At 44.7% G+C, this 22,834-nt stretch overlaps 1 protein-coding gene across 1 annotated transcript in view; it reads right to left on the reverse strand.

Moving 5' to 3' along the window:
* The window catches only part of DCC (DCC netrin 1 receptor), a 547,514-nt gene that overhangs the window by 258,742 nt on the left and 265,938 nt on the right, over positions 1-22,834 (reverse strand). The window contains exons 4-5 of the mRNA XM_085322164.1: positions 14,747-14,897; positions 14,249-14,385 (exon numbers count right to left, since the gene is read on the reverse strand). Of these exons, the coding sequence (XP_085178290.1) occupies positions 14,249-14,385; positions 14,747-14,897 (288 nt within the window). The remainder of the gene's footprint in view (positions 1-14,248; positions 14,386-14,746; positions 14,898-22,834) is intronic.

A 22,834-nucleotide genomic window follows, 5' to 3' on the forward strand; every position in this document is an offset into this window, starting at 1 on the left:
CCAAGTCTTGGCTTAAAATTTGTATTTTTAAGCAAGCCATTTAACCTTATTTTGTATTTTTTCCTGGAAAAATAATTGTCTTTTTTTTTTTTTTTTAATTAAAGCTCTGATTTCAACTACAATTCCTGTCACTGAAGAGATGAAATAATTTCAGCTGGCTTTGACTGACAGCACTGCATGAAAACATACCACACTAAATTTAACGCCATATAGCCTTGCTGAACTGCAATATCCTACAAGGAATTCACGCGATGAAAAGAGGAAAGAAAGTCTCCACTCCAGCTCTGCCTGCCAAACTCATTTAGAAACACAGACTGGAAGACCAAACAAAAATTTGTCATATTGACTCAGAGGTCACGGCCATTTTACAYGATCTTACCAACTTAGGTCCTAAAGAGAACAAAGRTATATTTGCCTCTAAATATTAACASTTCTAGGCAGAGCAGCGCGTTGAGCACTGTCTTCGAGATGAGGACGTAGAGATGCTCCTTCTTCAACGCAGAGGACATAAACACACCACACTGCAACGCCTACTTCTGGCATCAGCTGTATGAATCAAACTAGTACTAGATATTCCCAGAGAAATCCTTGTTTGTTTTTTTTTTAAAAAAAAAGGAAAAAAAAAAGTTGTAACAAACTACCTGCTCGTTTAGCAAAGCGGGACTCACGCAGCACCCCACGCATCTAATTCTCCGGTGGGAAAACGCTTCCGTCTGCCCCTGCAMACCTCGAAGAGGACACGAGCAAGGAGGGGTGCTCCTCGCGAACGCTGGCGGCCGGCCTCCAGGGCAGGAGCTGCCCGAAGCCCGAGACACCCGCGCGTGCTGCTCTTGCGGGAGGAGGGCCGGGGCAACGCCGTGGCGCACTGCAGGAGCTCAGCACCACGAGAAGGAACTGCTGCTCCAAAGGATAAAAAAAAAGTCTGCATGGAACATTTTAGCTGCAACTCCCTTATCCAAGAGGGTCATTTCTTTYGTTCACGATGATCATTAAAATCTTCAGCGTTTACCCAAAAGCGAACATGAAAGCTATTTCCAGCCCACAGCTCTCGCCCACCATTCCCAGCACGGCAGCCACACTCCTCCTCCTGCTGTCCCATCCTTCGCTGCTGCCGGGACTCTGCTCTCCCCGGCCTCCCCCGCCGTCTCTGCAGCGCCTTCCTGAACACCTCCTTTGGAGGACATCTCACGGGGCTTCGCCCGGGGCAGCCGGGCAGCGCCTAGCTCCAGCTCGGGGCTCAAGGATCGGCTGCCCGAGCCCCTCACGCGTCTSCTGCCCACGGCGGCAAGCGATGGGCTTCTCCCATAACTGCACTGCTGGAAAAGACTTGCTGCAGCAGCCGCGCTCAGAGTGAGCGCAGCTGTGTCCTAAACCTCTCAAAGGAGACTGGGTTTTCCARGAGGAACCTGCAGGGAGCACTGACTGGTCCGAGGTCGCTCAGCGGACAGATAACCCGGGCAGAGGGTGCTGAAAAGAGACTTTCCGAGCTGCAGCCTGCCTCGTTGAGAACGACCTTCCGCGCCGCACGTCGGYGCGAACTAAAGCCTGAAGATCCGGGCAAGTGGTACAGCGGTAGGAACRTTAAAAGGAAATGGAAAAAGAAAAGGAAAGGATGACTAGGACAAAACAACTGAGCAAAAGCTATTGGAAAAAATATACAACACACTATTCTAAAAAATAAAATGCTGCTGAGCAGTGTATAATTTCATATAATTCAATGTGAAAACTTTCCCTGCTCTAAGTATTTGAAGTATTTTAGCAAGAATCAATACRCTTTTCCAGTATGTAAAGACAGCGGAGAAAAATAAATAGCCTCCAGTTAGCTCCTATGCTTAGTCGACCAACTTGCATCCTCCAATGTTTCCATGTCTGGAATAAAAAAGTATCAACCAAAATTAATATAATTTTATCACACAACTATTAATAAATGATTCTTTCCAGACTTCAAACAAATCTTGTTTTGTGAGACCTACGTTCCCCTCAGCAACGAGTCCAACGCTTTTTTTTACCCAAGAAGCAATTTATAAAAGGCTGTTTCTCAAAGTTGAGCACCGAGGAATGAAGGTTGCACAAGCGAGAGCCCGACTGAGCGTGCTGCGAGCCCGTGCGAACCGCGCGCTGCGGAACAGCGCTGCCCACGCACAACGCGCCGAGCCAAATCCCGCGGGGAACGGCAAAACGAGAACTTGAATTATCGGACTCACTTATTCTGGAGACGTTACGTGGGGGGCCAGGCTGCAGCCGTGGGCACGAGGAACGCCTGGAGCCCGGCCGGGCCCCCCGGCCTCGCGCGCTCCCGCCGCCCCGGGAGCCTGCCCTCGCCGCCCGGCGCAGCCTTTCCCAGGCTGCTGCGGAAAAGGCAGCTGAAAACCACGTTTAAAACGAGCCTGACCCCGCAGCAGGGTCTCGAACGCCTGCCGGAGCGCCACGCGCTCCTCGCAGAGGGGACGAGAACGGGTCAGGACCACCAGGAGCAGCTGCATTTTCCATTTTCGTTGTACTTYTCCTTTTTTTGTAATGTTTATGTATTGGGAGCAGAGGGCAAGGGCTAAATCTGCAAAAAGGCTTCCTCCCCACCTCAATTTTCTGTTATTTCTTTCTCAAATTGCGTGGAAATAAGGACGATGCTTTGAAGGAAGTATTTTTGTTATTTTTCCTCTTCTCTTACTTTGGACGCCTACCAAAGGATCTAGAAAAAGCTACGTAGACTGTCATCACAGCACCACGGCCCGAGTCCGTCTGTCCCAAACCAGAAATCCGTAGGAATCTCAACACCGCACAGCTGCAATAACATACTTGAGGTTTCGGTACAGTCATGCATTGAAATAGTTCCAGAAAGACCAAAATAAAACTAGGTTAGAATAGGCCYAAATAAACGCCTGTAATAAAGAATCAAGTCAAAATCTCACCACCAGAGTAATCTATATAGGAAGTCAATTTTCAGGAAAGAAAAAAAATTGCACTCTCTTCCCCATCATCACYGCCAAAATATCAGTGTGTGTAATTTCATTCACAACTTTGCAAAGCTCTTAGAGGACCAAAATACACCAAGCTTTTTGCTCATTTTTAAGGCTTAGCTCTCACCTAATTTAGGACCTCAAGCAAATTTTTCTTCAGGTTTGTTCTAGCCAATCCCCAAAGTGACTAAATGAAAAGCTTCTCCTTAGACAGCTCCAGGAAATCACCTGTGATAAGATATTAAGCTCAACTGCTTCCAAAACCTAAGGAACTTCAGCATTTAACACACTTCAATTCCAATTTCCAAACCTCAGAAATTTAGCAACTGTGACTGTAGGGAGCTTGCCTGCATTTTATTTTCAGTACGACAGAGAAGGAACTGCATCTAACTTCTGCTAAGTCTGACTAATAGTTTTCATGGACTCCAGCGGTCCCCACTAAACTCAGAGCAACCTCTGAGTGCTCAGCACAGAGTTYGCTGCACTCATATCTTTTCGGCCAAGCCCATTTACCCTGCTTCAGGCGACCACAAGATCTACTGCTTGGGCCACACAGAAAGACCAGCTGCACGAAGCATGGAGGAGCAGCTCAGGGGGAAAGCAAACGCCCCAAGAGACCTACTATGTCCCTGTGACAGTCAACCAGAAAGCGAAGGTCCGGTTTGGCATACGGTAGAAATTGCTGATTTAGGAAAGAGATGGTGTCAGCTAGAACAGCTGCAAGAGCACGAAAATCATCCACGGAAGAGAGCAGAAGGGACTCTGGACAGGGATAAAGACCATTTCAGGACCTGCCCAGGACTTTATCACTTGASTGGTGGGACAGGAGGATCTTCCGAATGTTTCTCACCAAATGGCATTCATCTTGCCTCCCTTTAAGACATTCGCTTCCAAGCAAATTACCTTAAATAAGCAGTTATTTTCCCTTCATCTCTCTTTCCAGGGACTTCCAGTTATTCTCAGGTATGAAAAAGCATCCTGTTACTACAGCATCCCTTCATCTCTCTTTCCAGGGACTTCCAGTTATTCTCAGGTATGAAAAAGCATCCTGTTACTACAGCACAAAAAAAANAAAAAAAACAGAAAATAAGATCACAAACATGATCATGTGTCTAGTGTGACAGTGCAAAATGCTACCTTTATGGATCTGTAGGATGTATTTCTTCTATTTCTTGGACATCCTGTATCAGGCCTCTTGAATACCTAATCCTCCATCTGCCCCAGACAGCTGATTCTTCTGAAAAACAAACTTCCAGCTTACAGCCCTGGGATAAATTCTGCTTCCTGCTGATCTATTTTCCCTCTCATCATAAAATATAGCTCAATAAAATCTGTTCCAGAGTCGCAGGTTCTTTTTCATCTTTTGAAGACAACAACCAGCACAAAGCTGATAACCTGGGAGGTTCCCGTCTCAACAGCACTACGTGACACTCCGCTTGGCACACAAGCTGGGTGAGCCACGACAGGTACGCCAGAGTCCGCGAATGCCTTAATTCCTGTAGTAAATGGAGAGTTAACACTACCCAACTGCTTTTCATGGGGATGGAAATAACTCAGGCTTTCTGTCCTTCATATAAAAAGGTATCCAGCTTTGTGATTTCTTTCCTTATGTACAAAAGGTGGTTAAAACACTCATGGCCATGCCTGGTGTCTGCAGCTATGGTTTAATTAGATAAATTGCAGTAAAAGGTTGCTCACAAACCCCATGCTGAGCATATCTAATACGCCTACAAGGCTTAGGAAAGAGTAAAAAATGTAAGTGTCAGACACGTAAGTCCTTCACAAGTAAAGTTAACCATGTTACAAAAGCTGCATATTGAAAAACCTGGCTTYGACTGAATGTGTTTTTGCCATTTCCAGCAGCCCGCGAATGCAAACTCCCCAGCCGACGGAGCACGACGGCCTCGACCAGGCGCAGCCGCTGCCCGGGGAAGGCGGCTGGGCTCGCACGCAGCGCCCCAGAGCCCTCTCCTGCGGGGGCACCGCTCCGCGAGGCTGGCATCTCTCAGAAGTTTTAAGCAGCCGTGTATCTATAGAGCAGACATTGCACGACCTCYGCAATTAACGCTAATTTAGAGTGACACTGCTGTTCTCTGGCTGTACGTAATCCCCGGGTGGAAACCACCACGTCAGCAGCACGTTAGAGTCAGACTTCGCACCAAGACACAACATTACACAGGAACAAAGCCGGATTTCTGTTAACTGTGTAACTATACATCTAAATACATTTATGATAAAGAACTCGCACTTATTTCGAATACCTCCCTTGGGCAGCCAGGAAAAAGGAATTCTGTTATTCCAAAAGGCGCAATCATTCAGCAACCGCGCTGAGCTCGGCGCAGGCTTGTTCRCGCAGTTCCTATGAGCAATGAGGCAGCCAGGGTCTAAATCGAGTTCACCGTTTCCTCCGGCATAGGGAACTGTTTGTCTAAGCTAATAAATGTACATATTAACCCAGCCAGCTTGTAGGGAGCCTGTTCTGTGCTTTGTTCAATATTTTCTACTTAAACTAACCGGGACCTTTTTCTCCGGGACTTTTGCGAGCCTCTCTCGCAACAGGAACACACAGACTTYGCCCGCTGAATTTAAGCGGTCTCAAAGTCCCAGGTGGATTTCAACAGATCGCTACTACTGCGAGCTGGAAATGCTTTCCTAGCAAGCTGCAAGCGTACCGGAGAAGCTGGCACAAAATGCTTTAAGGAATCTGAAGAGCCGCAAAGGCTGGGAAAAGCCATGGGAACAGAGCTTGATATACTGTTACTCTTAAGAGACCTTTCTCCGTCACGGGTGTTCTCCAGCCTCCTTTTTAAATAACTGGAGTTTGGCAGCTACATGAATGTGCATTAAACATGTAGTTCTGCGGTAGCTCCTGCATAAGTGAGCGGAGCTCAGCACCTGGYCCCTTTAGGAGTCCCGCAGGCATCCAGCAAGCCGCCGGCCCATCGCCCTGCTCGCGCCGAACCAACCCRAAGGGAAGGGGGAAGGGCTGGCGGGCACCGCCGCTCGCGCCGGGCTGGGGACGGGGAGCCCGCGGAGCGGCAGGAACACCCGCCGCCCCCGGCTTCGCTGCGGCCTGCGGGACGCTGCGTTACGGAACAGCGGCTCTCCTCCGTCACCAAACCTACGCCGCTGCTGGTAAAAGAGATCACGAAGATCACGCTGGAAGGGACCCGAAGCAACTAGGTGATCCGCTGCCCCGTGGTGGGATGGGTTCTCACTAGACCATGCCTGGTAGCTGTCCATATCACCTGCTCTGAAAAGGTACACACATGCGCCTGCAAGCTCTGAAAAAAGCTGTAATACGCACACAGACGCAAAACTTTTTATTATTATTTCTAATTTAAAAATACACTTTTTAAAAAATTTAATTAAGAATTTAATTTAAGCCAGAACTGCAGAAAGCACCCTGGAGAGCTCTGGAATCACAGCGCAAACCACTCCAAGGGCAGAGGACTCACCTCCTCCGTTAGAGCCCATCCACACGTGGGTCGGGATTTATGGGACACAAGATAAAAGACCTTACTCAGAAATAACCCAGCTCTTTCCACTGAGCCAAAGAAACAGCCTCAACAGGGAGAGCTGAACAACCAAAGGGCATGCTAAGTCCTGGGCATCTCCTATCTGAGGAAGTTTTCTGCTTAAAACACTCAAGTTAATTTAGTGCTAAAAAAAAAAAGAAAGAAAAGAAAAGACAAAGAAAAAAGCTTCTGCACTTTTTTTTTCAACAAGCTTTTGAAAGTGTACATAGACATCTGTTGTTTTTATTTCCCTAGTTCAGCCAGCAATATGGGGAGACTAATTTCATTTTGCGCCTTCCTTGCTTGTCATCTTCTATTTTTTGGAATGTATACAGCATGCTCTCCTTATTGGAAATAAGCTTTACAGAGCTCAAAGATGCTGTGTGTTGTACCTATAACTGCACTCTTAAAAAAGTCTAATTATAAAACAGATAACGCCACTGCTTTGTAGCTGTACAGCAAAAGTACCTACAAGCTGGTTCTGCCTTTCATCGTGCTCTGTCTTTCCCTGTGCGTTGCTCAGGAGACAAAAAAGGTTAATTCACATTTAAATATAAAAACTGCAATGTAATAACAGGTATTACGCTTTAATTAAAGTTTTTAAATCATGTTAGCACTTCTGAAAAACAGGGAATTTCCAAAGAAAAATGAACTTTTTGGCATAGATTCAGAGCATCACAGAATCAGTAAGGTTGGAAGGGACCTCTGGAGATCATCTAGTCCAACCTCCCCACTCAATCAGGGTCATCTAGAGCATGTTAGACAGGGTTGCATCCAGGCAGGCCTTGAAGATCTCCAGTGAAGGAGACTCCACAACCTCTCTGGGCAACCTGGTCCAGTGCTCCGACACTCTCACAGGGAAGAAATTCCCCCTCACGGTCAGGCAGAACTGCCTGTGCTTCAACTTCTGCCCATTGCCTCTTGTCCTGTCACACGGGACAACTGAAAAGAGTTTGTCCCCGTCCCCTTGACACCCTCCCTTCAGGTACTTGTCCACATTGATCAGATCCCCCCTCAGTCGTCTCGTCCCCAGGCTGAACAGGCCCAGCTCTCGCAGCCATTCCTCCCAGGGCAGGTGCTCCAGCCCTCTGATCATCTTTGTAGCCCTACGCTGGACTCTCTCCAGTAGCTCCATGTCTCTGTTGTACTGGGGAGCCCAGAACTGGACGCAGGACTCGAGGTCTCCCCAGAGCTGCGTAGAGGGGCAGGATCACCTCCCTCGACCTGCTGGCAATACTCTTCCTAATGCACCCCAGGAGACCATTGGTGTTCTTGGCCACAAGGGCACATYGCTGCCTCATSGTCATCCTGTCATCCACCAGCACTCCCRGGTCAAATGCATGCCAATACACTTCAGAAGTYGGCGAGACAAAAGCTATGTGTCTCCTGATACCGCGTATGGCTCAGCCCTATCGCCAAAGCTGAGCTTTTCCCATTGCTTCTAATGCAAAAGACCCAGATCCTCCACTTCCACCTTAACATATCCACACCACTCGGAAACCTTCGGCGCTGCTCCRTTTTAAGGGAAACGCATGCCGGCGGGACACGTAAAAACACCCTGGACGACAGGGATTCCCTAGCAGCCCTCGGCCCCCGTCGCACAGCTCCGGCCGCAGCTGCACGGCTCCGGGCTGCCGGTGGTCAGAGTCGCCAGGGCGCTTCTCCAAACCCCACGCAACAGCTGGGCCCACGAGCACGCCGAAACCTCCAGAAACTGCCCGCAAAGCCCGGCAGGGCCTCAGGCCCCGCTGCAAGAGCCATCGCAGAAGCCGCCACAGGCAGACCCTCCGTGTGAGTCCTCTGAGCTCGAACCACACGGACGCCAGACACTTAACACGGTGCCTTCTCCTGGGCATTCAAAGGGAGTTTTGCAGGAGTATCTGTCCCCTCAACACAAACCTGCAGCTCGTACCCAGTCATGGCAATTTTCCTGTGATCAGCCAAGCRAGCGTTAGCATCGCTGCGCTTATTAGGTATATTTATTTTTAATACGGCTGATATAAACACCAATATTAGCAGAAATTGGCAACATCTGAGTCTTACTCAAGTGCTTCTTACAAGCACTGTGTGCTAAGTATTTGATACTCAAGATGCTGCGACAAGGACTACGCTTCCGGGCAGGTCTGGATGAGGCTCTCAGCTCCCATCACAAGGCAACACAAATTAGCTGACTGTTCTGCAGTTGCTTTTTCTTTCAAAGCAAAAAAAAAATCACTAAAAATACATTCTTCAAACCGCTCTAAAACTCAAGTACATCAATGCACCGAACTGAAGAAGGTCAGGCGTGAACGCTCAGTGGCCAGACGGCTGCTGGGCCCGCGCCAGGCTCGCCCCAGGACCAGCCAGGACCCGCAGCATCAGCAGAAGCTGGGGGACGCGTGGTGACGACAGCTACAGAACCACCTACGCAGAGCAGGTGCTTATTCCCAACACCCAACGAGTACGTGTTTTCTTGCTCCACACACACCGTATTAAAGCAACCTTGAAGTTCATAMACACATACACAYGTATGTGTATTATTCATACATGCATGCACACGTGTGCAAACACACACACACAGCRACTGCTTAAATCCTAGTTCCTATGTTGTCAAACATTCTCATTATCCCCCAAAATATGCCGAATTCTACAAAGCTGTTGATGTCAATGTTAGCCTCTGACAGTTAATTCCACAGAATAATATAATATCATTAAAAAAAGACAGACAAAACCCCACAAACCCCAAAATAGTTTCATTATTTTATGTAGTTTACGGTTAAAAAAAAAAATCCATCAGAACCTCTAGCACGTTCACATGTAAAAGGAAAACTGTAGAGTCTCCTGCARGAACCAATGCCTGCGCTGACTCAGCACGACCGCGGCGACGCCAGGCACCGCCTGATGCACATGCTCTCTGGTACCCCCATCCTCGACTTCTCTGTTAATAAAACACTCTTCACACATCAGTCTCAGCAAGTACAGCTCCTTTTCCCTGCCATCAGTCAAAACAGTTGCCGCACTTGTGTTCTCCTCCGTTCACCTGCACCACTACAAAAGGCAGAACAAACCCGAGAGGGAGAGAAACCTGGAGACACTTGCACCAAGAACCTGCCAGCGACCGCTGTACCCAAGAAAACGCGCGGCGTTACTCGGCGTCGCGCAGTTCGCTGTGTACGCCGGAGACCCCTCACTGCCACGGGGCCACCCTTTCCGCCAGGGGGTTGTACAGAGCYGCTACTCCGTGTCCCGCAGGAACGGTGATTTTTAGTTTCCTAATTAAACAAAACCCTCGGACAGAGGAATTAACACTGAGGTTAGCTACAGGGTACCCTTAATAACATCATTTTCCCAGTAACAGGCTTAGTACTCATATCTGTATTAACACTGCGTGAACATACCACGCTCCCCCTTACACAAGGCAACAGTGAAGAAATGATTTTCAAAGGCAGCATTTCAGCTTCAATCACGTAACACTCATTTCAAATATCGTCCAAAACTATTTTTCCTAGGTAGAGAATAACTGCTCCTGGGAAGCCATTAAGCTCTATTGATTATGCAATGCATTTTTAAAAATTCTCTAAATAAGAGGGAGTGAACATGGAAAGAGTTATGGCTCCATSCAGCCCAGCACCTTCATCTGAAAAAGATGGGTTGCTTTTGGGCAGGTAAACCCAATACTGCCAACGCCTCCAGCCACYGCGACTCCTCTGCCGTGCCCAGCTCTGGGGCTTCGCTGAATGTGGGCTGCCTATCCCACATCCCACAAACACAATGCAAAAAGCCTCTTCCCAATTTAAATACTTGGCTTTTATRTTTTTGGGTCAGGCTACCAAGCAAGGCTGGTATTGGTATATATACACTACATATATTGATATATAGCAATAAAACACATCACTGGACTTGATTTTTAATAATAGTAATAGACTATAACCTCTTCTATAAAYATTCCAGGATTTTGTGCACTTGCACCAGATAGCTTAAGCTGTACACGCAGAAGAAAATATAGAAGGCTTATCATTTTTCACGCTGGCGTTGCTAGCTCTGCCAAACAGTGTTACGTTGATGCACRCTTCCCTCTTACTACTGCTTGCTGCTGAGCTGATCCCCCCAAGGAAGGCGACCCATGCCTCCTTGACCCAGCTGACCTCCGAACCACCGCTTCGCTACGGCATTTATGCAGCAGAGCTAGAACTAGAACAAGAAAAATGGGCTCGACCAAGATGTACAGTGCTTGCTGTTCTTCATTCCTGTCAAAATGACTTAGGTGATTTTATAAGCTACTTCTCTCACATGGCAGCAGCCTTATCTTGGATATAGTTTTCTTCTGCAATGGCAAACACAACTAGTACTAAAAATGCTTCATATTAAAAACTTCCTAGTAAAAGGCACTTGTGTACATAGCTGCAATTTGGAAGCATTTTTTTTTTTTTTAAGTTGTTTGTAGCTTACGTATATGAACGCTCTGTAGCAGTCAAGAAAAATATTTTTTTTGCAAACACTATCTTTCAGATCTTTTTTTTTTCCTTTTGCTACTACTTTCTCTTAGTCTAGGCAGTGACTTGTCTCCAAACACTTACGTGATTCAAAGACATTGCTACTGTAATGCTAAAAATCTGCAAAGAATAGTTGACCAAACTCCCAAGCTCAGCAGCGCAGATATTCTTCCTCTACTACATCAGCAGCACCAGAATGGCAGCTGGGTCTCTGGCAGAGCTAAGGAGCAATCCAAACGCAAAGCRGGAAGCAAAGGAACGACAGACGGCGGCAGTTCAGAACGGCCACTGGCTCAGTTATGAACAGCTATGGAAAAACAGCTTTGAGAACTAGGCCCTGRCTCTTCACTAGGATCTGAAAACCCAGACACTTACCCCACCAAACTGGGCTGCAACCACTGGGATCCCACACACAGCTATACGGCACAGAAAATTTCCAAACGGATTTATGTCATTTAGGAAACATTAAATGAGTCGGGCTAGGGGGGTTTCTTTCTTAAAACCAACTAGGCAGACTTTCAGCCATGCTTAAAAAATGTAAACAAAAAGCTGTATCAAAACCCCTCCAATGAGCAATAGGYCCAAATGAAAAACAAGCTTCTGAAAGCTAGAAAATATGTAGAAAGAAATTGTAATTTATACTGGTTAACATATCTAAACATTTTCAAATATTATTCAAATTAAGCCCTTTAATAGCAACTATATAATCTRCACTGTATCTTTTAACTTTCATTACACAAGGAGCAGTATCTAAAATATTGCCAAAAGACTGTAAGTATGAAACCAAAAAATAGCAAAATACACTATTTCTTCTTGCAAATTCATTCATCTCCTGCAATTTTAGACTTACATCCACTATACAAGTGATTATTTTTAGCTCTTTAAAAGAGCTAATYGCAACTCCATAGTGAAACACATTCAGTTTCTTGCAAATAGCTTCATTACTTAAAACATCAAAAGCATCCTGCCACCATGTGATATGACTAGCTTTGATCTCATGTTGTCCACTCACATAGACTTCAGAAGAGAATTATTGACCTTCTTAGAGTTTTTTCACTCAGACTGTATGCAAACACATTAACAATCAAAGAATTATGTTAATCAATGCAAGTCTTGCAACAAAACACTGAGCAGCAATTTAMTCTATTAACCAGATTAACGCTATGGAAACATGTGGACGTATTTACATATATTCATTTGTAACTTACAAAAGGGAAATAAATTAAACAACTAATTATTTGGTTCATAAGATAGAATGATTAAATGTGAAGTTTCAGCACATTTAAGYATTTCCTTCTGGTAAGAATGGAGTCAGCAAATAAACAGATTGAGCGAGTTAGACACCTTGGTACCTTACTGAGGAACAAGCTATCAGACCATTTCTGTCATCATCTGTTGAGCTTTACTCATGAAACATCTTCTGAATTCTGCGAACAATTTCTGTACCTAACACAAACAACGAAACATGTGCACATAAGCATTGCCAATGAACAATCTACCCAGGAAAGTAAGAAAATCTACATAAATTTTGTGGCTAAGTTGCATATCCAAAATTTTCTTCTATCTGCAAATCCCTCATTAGCATACGTGAGCAGAAACTCGGCTAGAGAGACCCACGACCTACATCGGCGTCTGCCCGCTCTCCGTAGCAYAAGCCCAGGTTACGTGCACGGGGTGCTGGTTTGCGGGAACGCGGGGTGCTGGTTCCACCYTTGCGCAGTTCTAGCTTTGTTCTTAACACTAAGAGCAGGAGAACGAATGGAAAGATTTTCATCGTTTTATATTCATCCTTACAGCTGTGGCATCCTACCATCACCACACACACACTCAGAATACAGGAAAATGTACACACCTGTAGCTTCTACACAATGCACCTGCAGAAAAGAGCACAACAGAGCTATAGCTAGGCACATCAGAGCCTGAAGAAAGGTATGGAATCAAAATTTCAAAAGGCAGGTAAAGGACTTAGATGCAAAACTCCTATTGATCTTCATGGGACCTGTTTGGTCAGAAGCGACCTGCGTGATAATCTCTGCAGTGATCCTCCAGCCACAGTTGCTCATACCAAGAGATATTACAATCAGGGGAAGAATATTAAYGTAATTTGTCGCTACTTCTCAATCAACAATTAGTCACCCACGGCACTCTAGACTTTAAATCAACACCTTTCAGTAAGACAAATAAAACATRCTACTCAAGAGCTTAACTTCCATTTCAATATTTGATTCATTACAATGAAAACAATTTCATGACAAATGAAGTGAACTTTTCCAATTRTAAAGCCACATTTTTATTTTTACCCAGTAAAACAATGTATTACATCAATGCACCTAAAGAAATAGAACCAAAGCTTTCATCATGAGTTATAATTATATTTTATTATGGCTTGATAAAAGGATATTGTTATACAAGCACTGAATATCCTATAATCCAAATTAAGGCTCTATTCACTAACAAAAGTATTTTTTATGCATAAGCTTTAAAGTCAGAATGCAAAATGAACAGCACACTGAAATATGCTATTGTTTGACTAAGTAGTAACTATGCAGTTCTTTAGATCTTACTGAATAAYACTAATGCAATTTGCTATTGTTCAATGATTTAACTACAGAAAAAAAAAAAGGCAGCTCTCAGATTTTAACATATTTCTGATCCCRTTAATATGTGACACGAGGAAGGAGTGTGCAACCTAAGACACCTGCGAAAGCACCGTCTGTCAGCAGTGCTCTTTTTCACGAGGACGCGAACAACGGGAGCGCTCCGAGCACCGCTGCCGAGCGGGCGCTTCCGCGAATTTACCTTGACTTTTATTATTTTGGTGGTCTTACTATATTGACTACTGATGACACTGGAAAAAACAAACAAACCCCCCCCCCAATCTCAGTAAGAGCCCCGTTCCTCTGACCCTAAYGCCACCAGAGCATCCCAGGGGGAGGCCTGGCCTCTTTGCAAGCAGCTGTAAGCAAGCAGACAGCGAGCATCGAAGGGATGCCCGTTCTACCGTCAGCAGCAAGGCCTCGGGAACGAGAAACAAAGGAAAGGACCATTTTCAGACTGCAGTAACAATTAGCATCTGATACCCTAAGATGTTTGGCAACAGCAAAGCTCTCTGGCACTGTAGGAGGTATTAAAAGATTTACAGGACTTGGCTTGCGCATGTGCGGATAACAGATCAAAGCAGGGAGGGAACCGCACAATTTGCRATTGGAGTTTTGAAAATAAAGCCACTGTAGAAAAGGGAACGATTAAAAGTGTTCTTGGAAAAGCAAAGCAGATGCAGTTGATGGAAACCTCTACTCACCCATCACCGACAGCTCTGCAGAGCCACTGCTGTTCTCATTTTTGTAGGTGACAACACAAGTGTATGTCCCCGAATCGTCATCGGTCACGTTAGATATGAGTAAGTTACTGCCAGCCAGTAATGAATACTTTCTGGACCTGAAACATCAATAACATACGTCCAGAGAAAGTTAAGATGGTGTATCTCTCTTTCTAGAAAAAATACACATCATAAATTATCCATAAATATTCTCAGCTGTGATTTTACTGCTAATAACTTTACACTTTCATTTTAAATGTCAGCCTAAAAGTCTCTCATAACAGATGATATTTATGATCAAATTCCACCCTCGGAGTTGATGCAGTGATGAAGCAGATCAACAAGGGAAAAGCGGTGCCCAGGCTCGTTATTACCCCGGGGGGGGGAACGCAACGGCCTCCACGCCAGGGCCGGCGCCTTGCCGGGCTCCGCCGCGCTCGCGGGGACGCGCGCTGCCCGAGACGCCGGCCGCGCGGGTACCTGACGGGCAGCACTTCGTCTCCGCGCAGCCACGTGAAGGTGGGATGGGGGGATCCGGAAACGCAGCACTCCAGAACGGCGTCCTTCCCCTCCACGGCCACAACGCTCGACGGGCGCTGAAGGAAAAACTGCTGCCTGTGCAAACCCGGATCTACGAGAGGCAAAAAGAGACAGTTACCGTCCCGAACGAACAAACAGAGAAAGAACCCCCCCCCATGCTTCTTTTTTCTGGAGAAAGGAGAATATAAAACTGCTGATCAATAACGGACCCAAGAGACTGCAGCTTTCACAATTTCTTACTGATGGGAAAAATGGAAAATCACAGCGGAGAGACATAAAAAGTCTATCAAGTGGCAATCTCGCAGAGCCGCTTACGGGCTGAGCCCAAGGGAGCAATTGCACGGCAGAACACCACCATCTTTCTGGAAGGCRAGAAAGGAGTGTTTATACACCGGGAGAAAAATTGGGTCTCGGAAAGCCGCAGGAAAGGGTACAGTTGTGGCAGGAAAAGACAAAGACAGATATATACATGTGAGGTTAAGAGAGGTACCGGATTAATGACACTGCTTTGGAGCTGGAAGAGGGACGTTCATAAATGTGAAAGGTGAGAGAAGGAAAGCTCCAAGTAAGGGTGAGGAGAACAAGGAATATGAAGAATGAAGTAACTCAAAAAATCTAAATTGAAAAGGAATAAGGAGAGAGATGAATTGTCCCAATTTTCCACTGCCCTATAGGGAAAAAGACAGGAAGAATTAAAGACTGGAGAAAACAGGGCAATCCTATTTTGATATTGCACATAGAGTAAAATAACACTGAGGAGTTTAAGCACAGAGCGGGATCTAGCTGAGGTTGAGGCCCGGCGCCGCGGGCCGGCTCCGAGCAGCTTTCCAACGTGGATGTCAGGAGCCGGCCGGGATGCAAGGAAAGAGGGTCACTTTGCTTCGCTTTTTAATGAGTCCGTTCCTTCTCTGGTTAAAATTATTTCTCCTTATCGCATATATTGAAAATAACRTACTGAGCTACAATAAACATTAATCTTGTTTCCTGACAGCATCATATAAACGGCACGCTACCCATGAATGTTCCTACCAAACTTCGCAACGGCTTAAGGCATCCAGGATCCCTTCCGCAGGACTCAGCCGGTCCTCGCGCCCGCAGGGAYGCTCGCCGGGAGCACCTCCCGCCGCTCCGCAGCGGCCCAGCGCATTGCAGCTTCCTACTGCAACGTCCAGCCACCAGGCACCGCAACCAGTGCGGGAACTGTCCCCCAAACTCAGTGGCTGCTGTGACCCAGGAAGTCCCCAGAGCCGTTCGGAGGGAATTACGTAGTTTCTCGTAATGCAAAAATGGATGTATATTATCACCTTACTACATACAATTAAGAAAAGGGTAGCTATCAAAGCAAAAAACAAAGCATTTTTCTTTTTCCTAAAGTCAGCTGCCCAAAGATGAAAACAAATATGAAAAGGCAGAATGCACAATCGTACATAAACAAAAACCGCAAACTGCAACAAAGTCTTCGTACTGGAGCGTCTCCTTCCCTTCAACAGCACTCCGCTCCGACATCACAGAAAAAGTCTTCTTTCATTAAAATAAYGATCTTAGTCAGCATGGAAAACGTGCGCAGCAATAAAAAACCAGGGAAGACAGCAGAACGAAGATTAAATTYGGAGTTAGAAAAGGAGACGACTGATAATGGAAACGGAAGGCTTTAACGGAATCCAAGGCTGAAAGGGTTATTCAGCACAAGCGCAGCTCCAGGGGTGGCACAGGCTGCGTATTGGACAAAGCCGCAAAACCCTAACGCACACAAAAAAATAGTTCAACGTGTATTTCTGTTGTGTACTTTGAAAAAGCAGGATGGCACATTCTTACTTTACAGTGACGTGAAATACCTCCTCATTGCACTGGCAACTAGGAACAACGTTAATGAGATTATTATTGTTTTAACTCCTCCAACGAGCATTTTTATTATAACTGTCAAAAAGATCTGAAGATCAGTTATTAAGTAGAGCAGATTTGAGCAATAGCATACTATTTCACGCAAGATAAAAACTCAAGTATTTTTGTTCTGGCTTTTTCTTCTCACCTGAAATTTGCTAGGTAAAATTGTGGATGCTTCTGAAGGGAAGGTAACATTTTACAGCAGTTTCTGTTGTAAGCCAAGAGGGCACCAAGACGAGAAACTGCTGAATATTGCGAAGAAGGGAAGGGGAAAGGGKGCCCAGCACCCGCCTGGGACTAAACTGATTTGGCAGAAAGAAGAGAGGAAGGAGGATGGACTAAAAGCTGGGCAAATATATATGTACAAACATACTTGTATATACACACATACCTGCACACACACATATGTATATTTTATTTGATAACCTTATTAAYCTAAAACCTTAAAATTTATCTGAAATTAATGTTTAGTTTATTTGTCAGCTGAGAAACATCACTTTGCTGCTTGAATTCAGTTTGAAARGAGAGCACAAGGTGAGGCCCAAGTTCGCAGATTAAAGGTAAATAAAGGGCTGAAGAAAACATCATTTAGAAGAAGGAAAAAATGAGAAAATTTATCTTTCTTTTTGCAAAATAATAGGAGGAAGAGAATTGTGGGCTCAAACCACAAAGACAGGAACCTCCTCATTACTCAGGCAAGTCCCMAGGAAGGGCTTGATGCCACCAGGAAGGTGTCCCCCAAGGTCAGAAAGACTTGTGGGTACTTACTTTCAACAGGCCACAGAAATAAAGATCTTAGTCTGTTCTTATGTCCAGACAGTTCAGGCTATAATCAGATTTACTACCAGAGGAGTCCGGACAGCATAACTAAATATATTTTAAGTGTCAGAGAGCAAAATCACAGTTTTCATGTTATGCAATGCAAATCTTGCTGTCAGGACTTAGAAAGAAGACTCAACCTGCCATCACAGACATATCAAACAAAAACACTTGAGTTTTTAATAGTATGCTATTGCTCAACAAAAACAGACATACCGTAACCTCCAACTCTTTGCCACCTTTTGAGGGAGGAATAAAAAAAAAGTGGACTGCCAACCCTCAAAAAATAGCATAGGAAGCTCAAGAACTAGGGTGGGAAGGACAACGTCAACCAAAGCTACAACCACGCAGCCACAGAATAACTAGCACCTTGTCACAGGTGTTACAGGAAGTCCTGCTACGTAAGGAGGAGCCCAGCTCTTAGCAATACTTCCAGTCCGAGCACGAAGTACGTGCAGGGCGCAGGCAGGCGCCCAGTGGTTGCTCCTGTTGAAGATCCCTTCCYGTTGGACTTCACTTCTCAGCTCCATGGGCAGTCTAAGCAGCCCCAAGAGCGAGCAGCATTAACTTACATACGGAAACGTTGTATTAGGGACTGATATGACTCTGCAAGAGAACCTATTGATTGTACAAATTCACTGTTCTCTTGTTTTGTTTAGCAATAATAAATGAATAAATCAATACAAAATATTTTAAAGTGTTTTTTTTAAATCATCATCATCAAAAATGCTTGCAATATTCAAAAACAGGCAAAAGGAGAAAGGCGACGGAAGCAGCACAGCATCGCGCTCGCCCCYGCGACGGCCTCCCGACACCACGGCCTGGGGCAGCCGGCTCCGACGCCCTGCCGAGCAGAGGAAGGGCGAGCACAGCACCCAGAGAGGGGCAGAAACTATGAAGCATGTGTGGGTAGGCAAGCAAATAAAAAGACAAWTTTAATTGTATTACTAGTATTACAGCTTTTCCTGTAAATAAGTATTCTAACTGCACTGTTGTTCTGTTTTCTGTGATAATTAGATCTAGGCGGATGATGATTCTTGAACCAGACTGTTAAGATTTTCATTAAACTAGCAACGCTCCTGGCTGTGCTTTTTATACATACACAAAAGGGTGCTTCCTCTTTCCGTGTAAATAAGATTTTGAGCATCAAACACTTAGAAGAGTGCTACTGCATATCGTGGCTCTGTACGGAGCTGGGTTAAGCGTGCGCTCGGCAGACCTGCTGGATCAGCTCTTTTGTGGTCCTGCTCGGGACTTGTGTCCCCACGGGCACTGCACGAGAGACCGTGCTGAACTCGAGACACACAGGTAATTTTCAGGTCCAGACTGGAGGTGCTGTCRGCAACACCAGCAGAGAACAGCGCTGCTTTTGCAATCAGCCTTAGAATTAGGCTTTTCTGACACTGCAAAGGGGAACTCAGGAGCTAAGAAGCCTCTGTGTGGCCATRTGAACTTCTCTATTTCTTCAATGCTCTATGCGATTGAACCAGTTATTTCCAGCTTAAAATAAATAAGATAAYGTGAAAATGTCATATTTGGTAGATTTTTCCTTTAAGTGAAAAGATTCAAAGAGCAAAGGACCCACACCAAGCTCAGCAGCATCTCTCTGAACGAAGCACACTCTTTGGAAGGCACGCAGTCGTGGTTACAGAGATACAGAAGTTCCTGTCATGCCCTTCTCCACCTGATTGAAGAGCACTCGGTATATTCTCCCTGACAAGGCTCTTGTATGCCATAATCAAGCCCAAACAACCAACCAACAATGGACAAGCTTTAGCAAATGTAGAAGTAAATAAAGAAGGTATTAAGGAAAATCCTGGTTCTAACCATAGTCATGATTCTGTTCAGCCACTCAATCTCTTACCCATCACGTCACGCATAGTCTGAACTCACAGCTGCAYACCCCCATCACTGGGCACAAGACAGGACATCTTTTGGTCATCTTCAGTATTGGTCTATAATCAAGCAAACTGCAAAACGATACATAATGATCCGCCTCTATCAGCAAGTGCCCCTGAAACACTTCCGATGCTCGGAATCTCCCGTACATGCCTTCAGCATGAGATTTCTCACATGAAATCCAGAGTTGCTCTCTCCCCTTGCAAAACTGTCATTTAACTAACGCTTAAGAATGTACCCATACCTAAAACTAATTACAAAAACAACAAGCTGTATGAACTTATTTTCCCTGAACAAAGCAAAACCTCTCATTTCTTTCTGCATGTCGCATTCAAGAAAAATCTTAGGTAAGGAAGTTACCGCTATACATCTGCCTTCCATGCTCCTTAAACTGACGGCACAGTTAAAATTCGAAACTACAAACTGGACTTGTGCATGTGAATTCAATATTCTCCAACAACGATTTCTGTGAATATCAAGCTATTTGTAAAAAGTACATATTTTCATAAAGCCTTATTAGGATAAGTCATTTTGTCTCCTTTTTAGAGATGGGCATGGATTAACTGAGACATTTTGTGACGTGGCTAAGGCCACATACGCAGGCCAAGGCAGGGAAAGAGCTTGAATTAATTTCCTCTTTCCCATTTTTATGGGAAAGGCATAGCTTCTATTACATATTATTGGCATAATTAATAGTCAATRACTGTGCTCTCAGCAAAACCTCAGATTTGCATCAGTTTACATTGACAAGTGTTGAGGACGTATATGCTCTATCAAATTGGTCTTAAAAAAGTGTAAGTCAAGAAGGCGCCACTTTTTTCTGCCTAAAAAAAAAATAACATTGCAAGTTTCCTTGGATTCAGCCCTGGAGATACAGCACTTCAGCACTAAAGAGAAAAATGTTACTGCRGTATTTTAGCAGCACTGTATTTACAAAAAGAAAATGCTCACATAAAAAATAGGTTGCATCCTATTGTATTGCCTTGTACTGTGCTAAGCTACTTTTGCGCACTACAGTGCATTTACAAATGTTGCTCGGTTGACAAAAGACTCACATATTATGCCCATGAAATTTTTCTGAATGCATTTGGATAATACCATACTTGGCCAGTAAAATTTTATTTTTCATTGGAGCAGTTTTTATATTGCARACTGCAGAACTGAGATGCCTTTAATGTGACACTGATGTGATGGAATATCTCTAAGTGTTCATAGTCACATTTCCAAATTCGATTAAAAGAGATAAAGATTTATACCAACTAAAACCCAATTTTGCTCTCTACTGTCAGTGAAGAAAGGCCAGCAAAATTCCCCGACCTGATCTCACCATCATGCCTGGAAGCTGAACACTTAATCCCAATGAGAAAGCAAGGGTTACGCGTGAACAGCATTAGAGAAATCTGTCATTAAAGTGATACTGATCTCTCAATATACAGAATGCATTAAAATGTATAACCAGAATGTGGTTACTGCAAGGGGATTTGCTTCTCGCCCTCCAGCCCCCTTGCTAGCAGCTTTCTGCTCCATCCTTTCTGTGCTCCCCCCCAAGAAACACAAACCTGGCTCAGCAGAGCTATAGGATGCGACAASTCCAGGAGCACATAAGCAATAAGGAGACAAAGATTGTAGCATTAGCACTGACACGTGTCAGGGCATTAAGGTAGTAACGTCAAAACAGATTAACCAAAGTGGGAGGAAAACGGTGCCAAGTTGCTGCTGGAACCCAGGACTATACGTCAGGGATCCTATTTCCAACTTTAATGATGACTTGTGCTGCATTCAGCTTCTCTCGAGCCATAATGAAGACAAAATATTTACAGGCCTTTCACTTGTTCTTTGGGACCCTTTGATAAAATGATAACATAAAATTTATTATGGATGTGACTGTAGAAGCAGAGAAGGGACCCTCTTTTGTTTTGCCTTTTCTATAAGATGAGGAAGAAGCCTTTTCTCTGACTATTAAAATTTTAGAGGCAAAAATGTAACAGACTGAGGAACTGCTCCACAACTACGTTCTCTTAAAATGGAGAATGGAGCTGAGACGATAAACTAGAGATACACGTTTGCATTCTTCTTTTGAGCCATACAGCAGAGCTCTGGCAAAGGTTATTTCAGACCTGCATTGCCCTTGAGACRCAAACAAAGATGCAAGCAAGGGAGCAGCAGTTTGATCCAATTACTAACTGGATCTAAAGAGCTGAAAAAATAGATTTTTAATGCGACCCCATAAATTTAACTTGAGAGATTTTAAATTAAGTTCGCATACTCCAATCCTTGTCCAAGCTGAAAAGATCAAAACCAAGCTTAAACCAATCCTTAGAAACGAGCTGTAGCAGACTGATTCATACCTTTTAACAGGTAAGCGGGACAATCTTTTAAATCCTCCTCGTGGCTATCCTCTAAGCCCTCCCCAACCCCCCCGCAATATTTCCGAAAAGGTGGTAACCCAGCAGACCCCCCCCTCCAGCGGGCCCCACGCAACCTCGGCCCGGGACGACGGAGCTCCTCCGCTACCCGCCCGCGGCCGCCTGCTTGGCCCCGCGCGCGTCTCGCTCGCCTTCCCCGGCAGCGGCTCACCGGGGCCGCTCGCGGCTCAAGGTGAACCCAACGGCTTCCCCTGCTGCCCTATCTGCAAATCTTTTTCAACAGTAGTTTTGTTTTCTTCCCACTCACSTACAGAGCTGCTAAATGGAATATTAGATTACGTAGGATCGAGACTACATCCCTGGCTCTTAGTGAGGACTCCCAGTAAAGATATTATCTGCTCAGTAATCATCTATATTTAGAGATTTAATGGCTATAAATTTGACMTATTATATAGGTGCCACATTGATTTCGTGATTTTCTAATTTCTTAGGTAAGAGGTAGAGCAGAAATCCTTACTGACGTCTACTGTACTAACAAAAACATCACCAAAAAGTTACGTCATCATCCTCCGTTTTCATACAATAGCGTTGACTGATTTTAATTGCACTGGTGATTCTATTACTGTGTCTTCAAAGCTACAGGCCTGATAGACCAAGGAGGGCTGATTATTTTTGCAGGGGGGTGTGTTTGTTTTTAGAATCAGTACCTCCAAGAGGTTTCTTCCAGTCCTCTGGAAAATTTTCAGTATTCAAAATTTATAGTCAACAATTAATGGGCCAGAGGATATCTCAAGATCTCCAGAACTCTAAGGGTTTTTTTTATTATTATTATTTCAGATATGATGACCTTAAAACATCTGATTTTGGACAAGATTTTTAAGTCAATGTCAAGATAGTACTGGACTAAAAAAACAGACAATACTGTTTAATATCCAATGCCATAAGCACCAACACTTTTAACTAAAACTAGTTTAGAATTCTTTTCTTGAACATTTCTGCCTTGCAGCCATAATTACTGTTCTACCTGTTCTACCACTTTCATCCTTTCAGAGTAAGTTCA

This window comes from Rhea americana, unplaced genomic scaffold (genome assembly GCF_003343005.1).
Source record: "Rhea americana isolate MKP2758 unplaced genomic scaffold, rheAme1 scaffold_75, whole genome shotgun sequence".
Taxonomy (NCBI): domain Eukaryota; kingdom Metazoa; phylum Chordata; class Aves; order Rheiformes; family Rheidae; genus Rhea; species Rhea americana.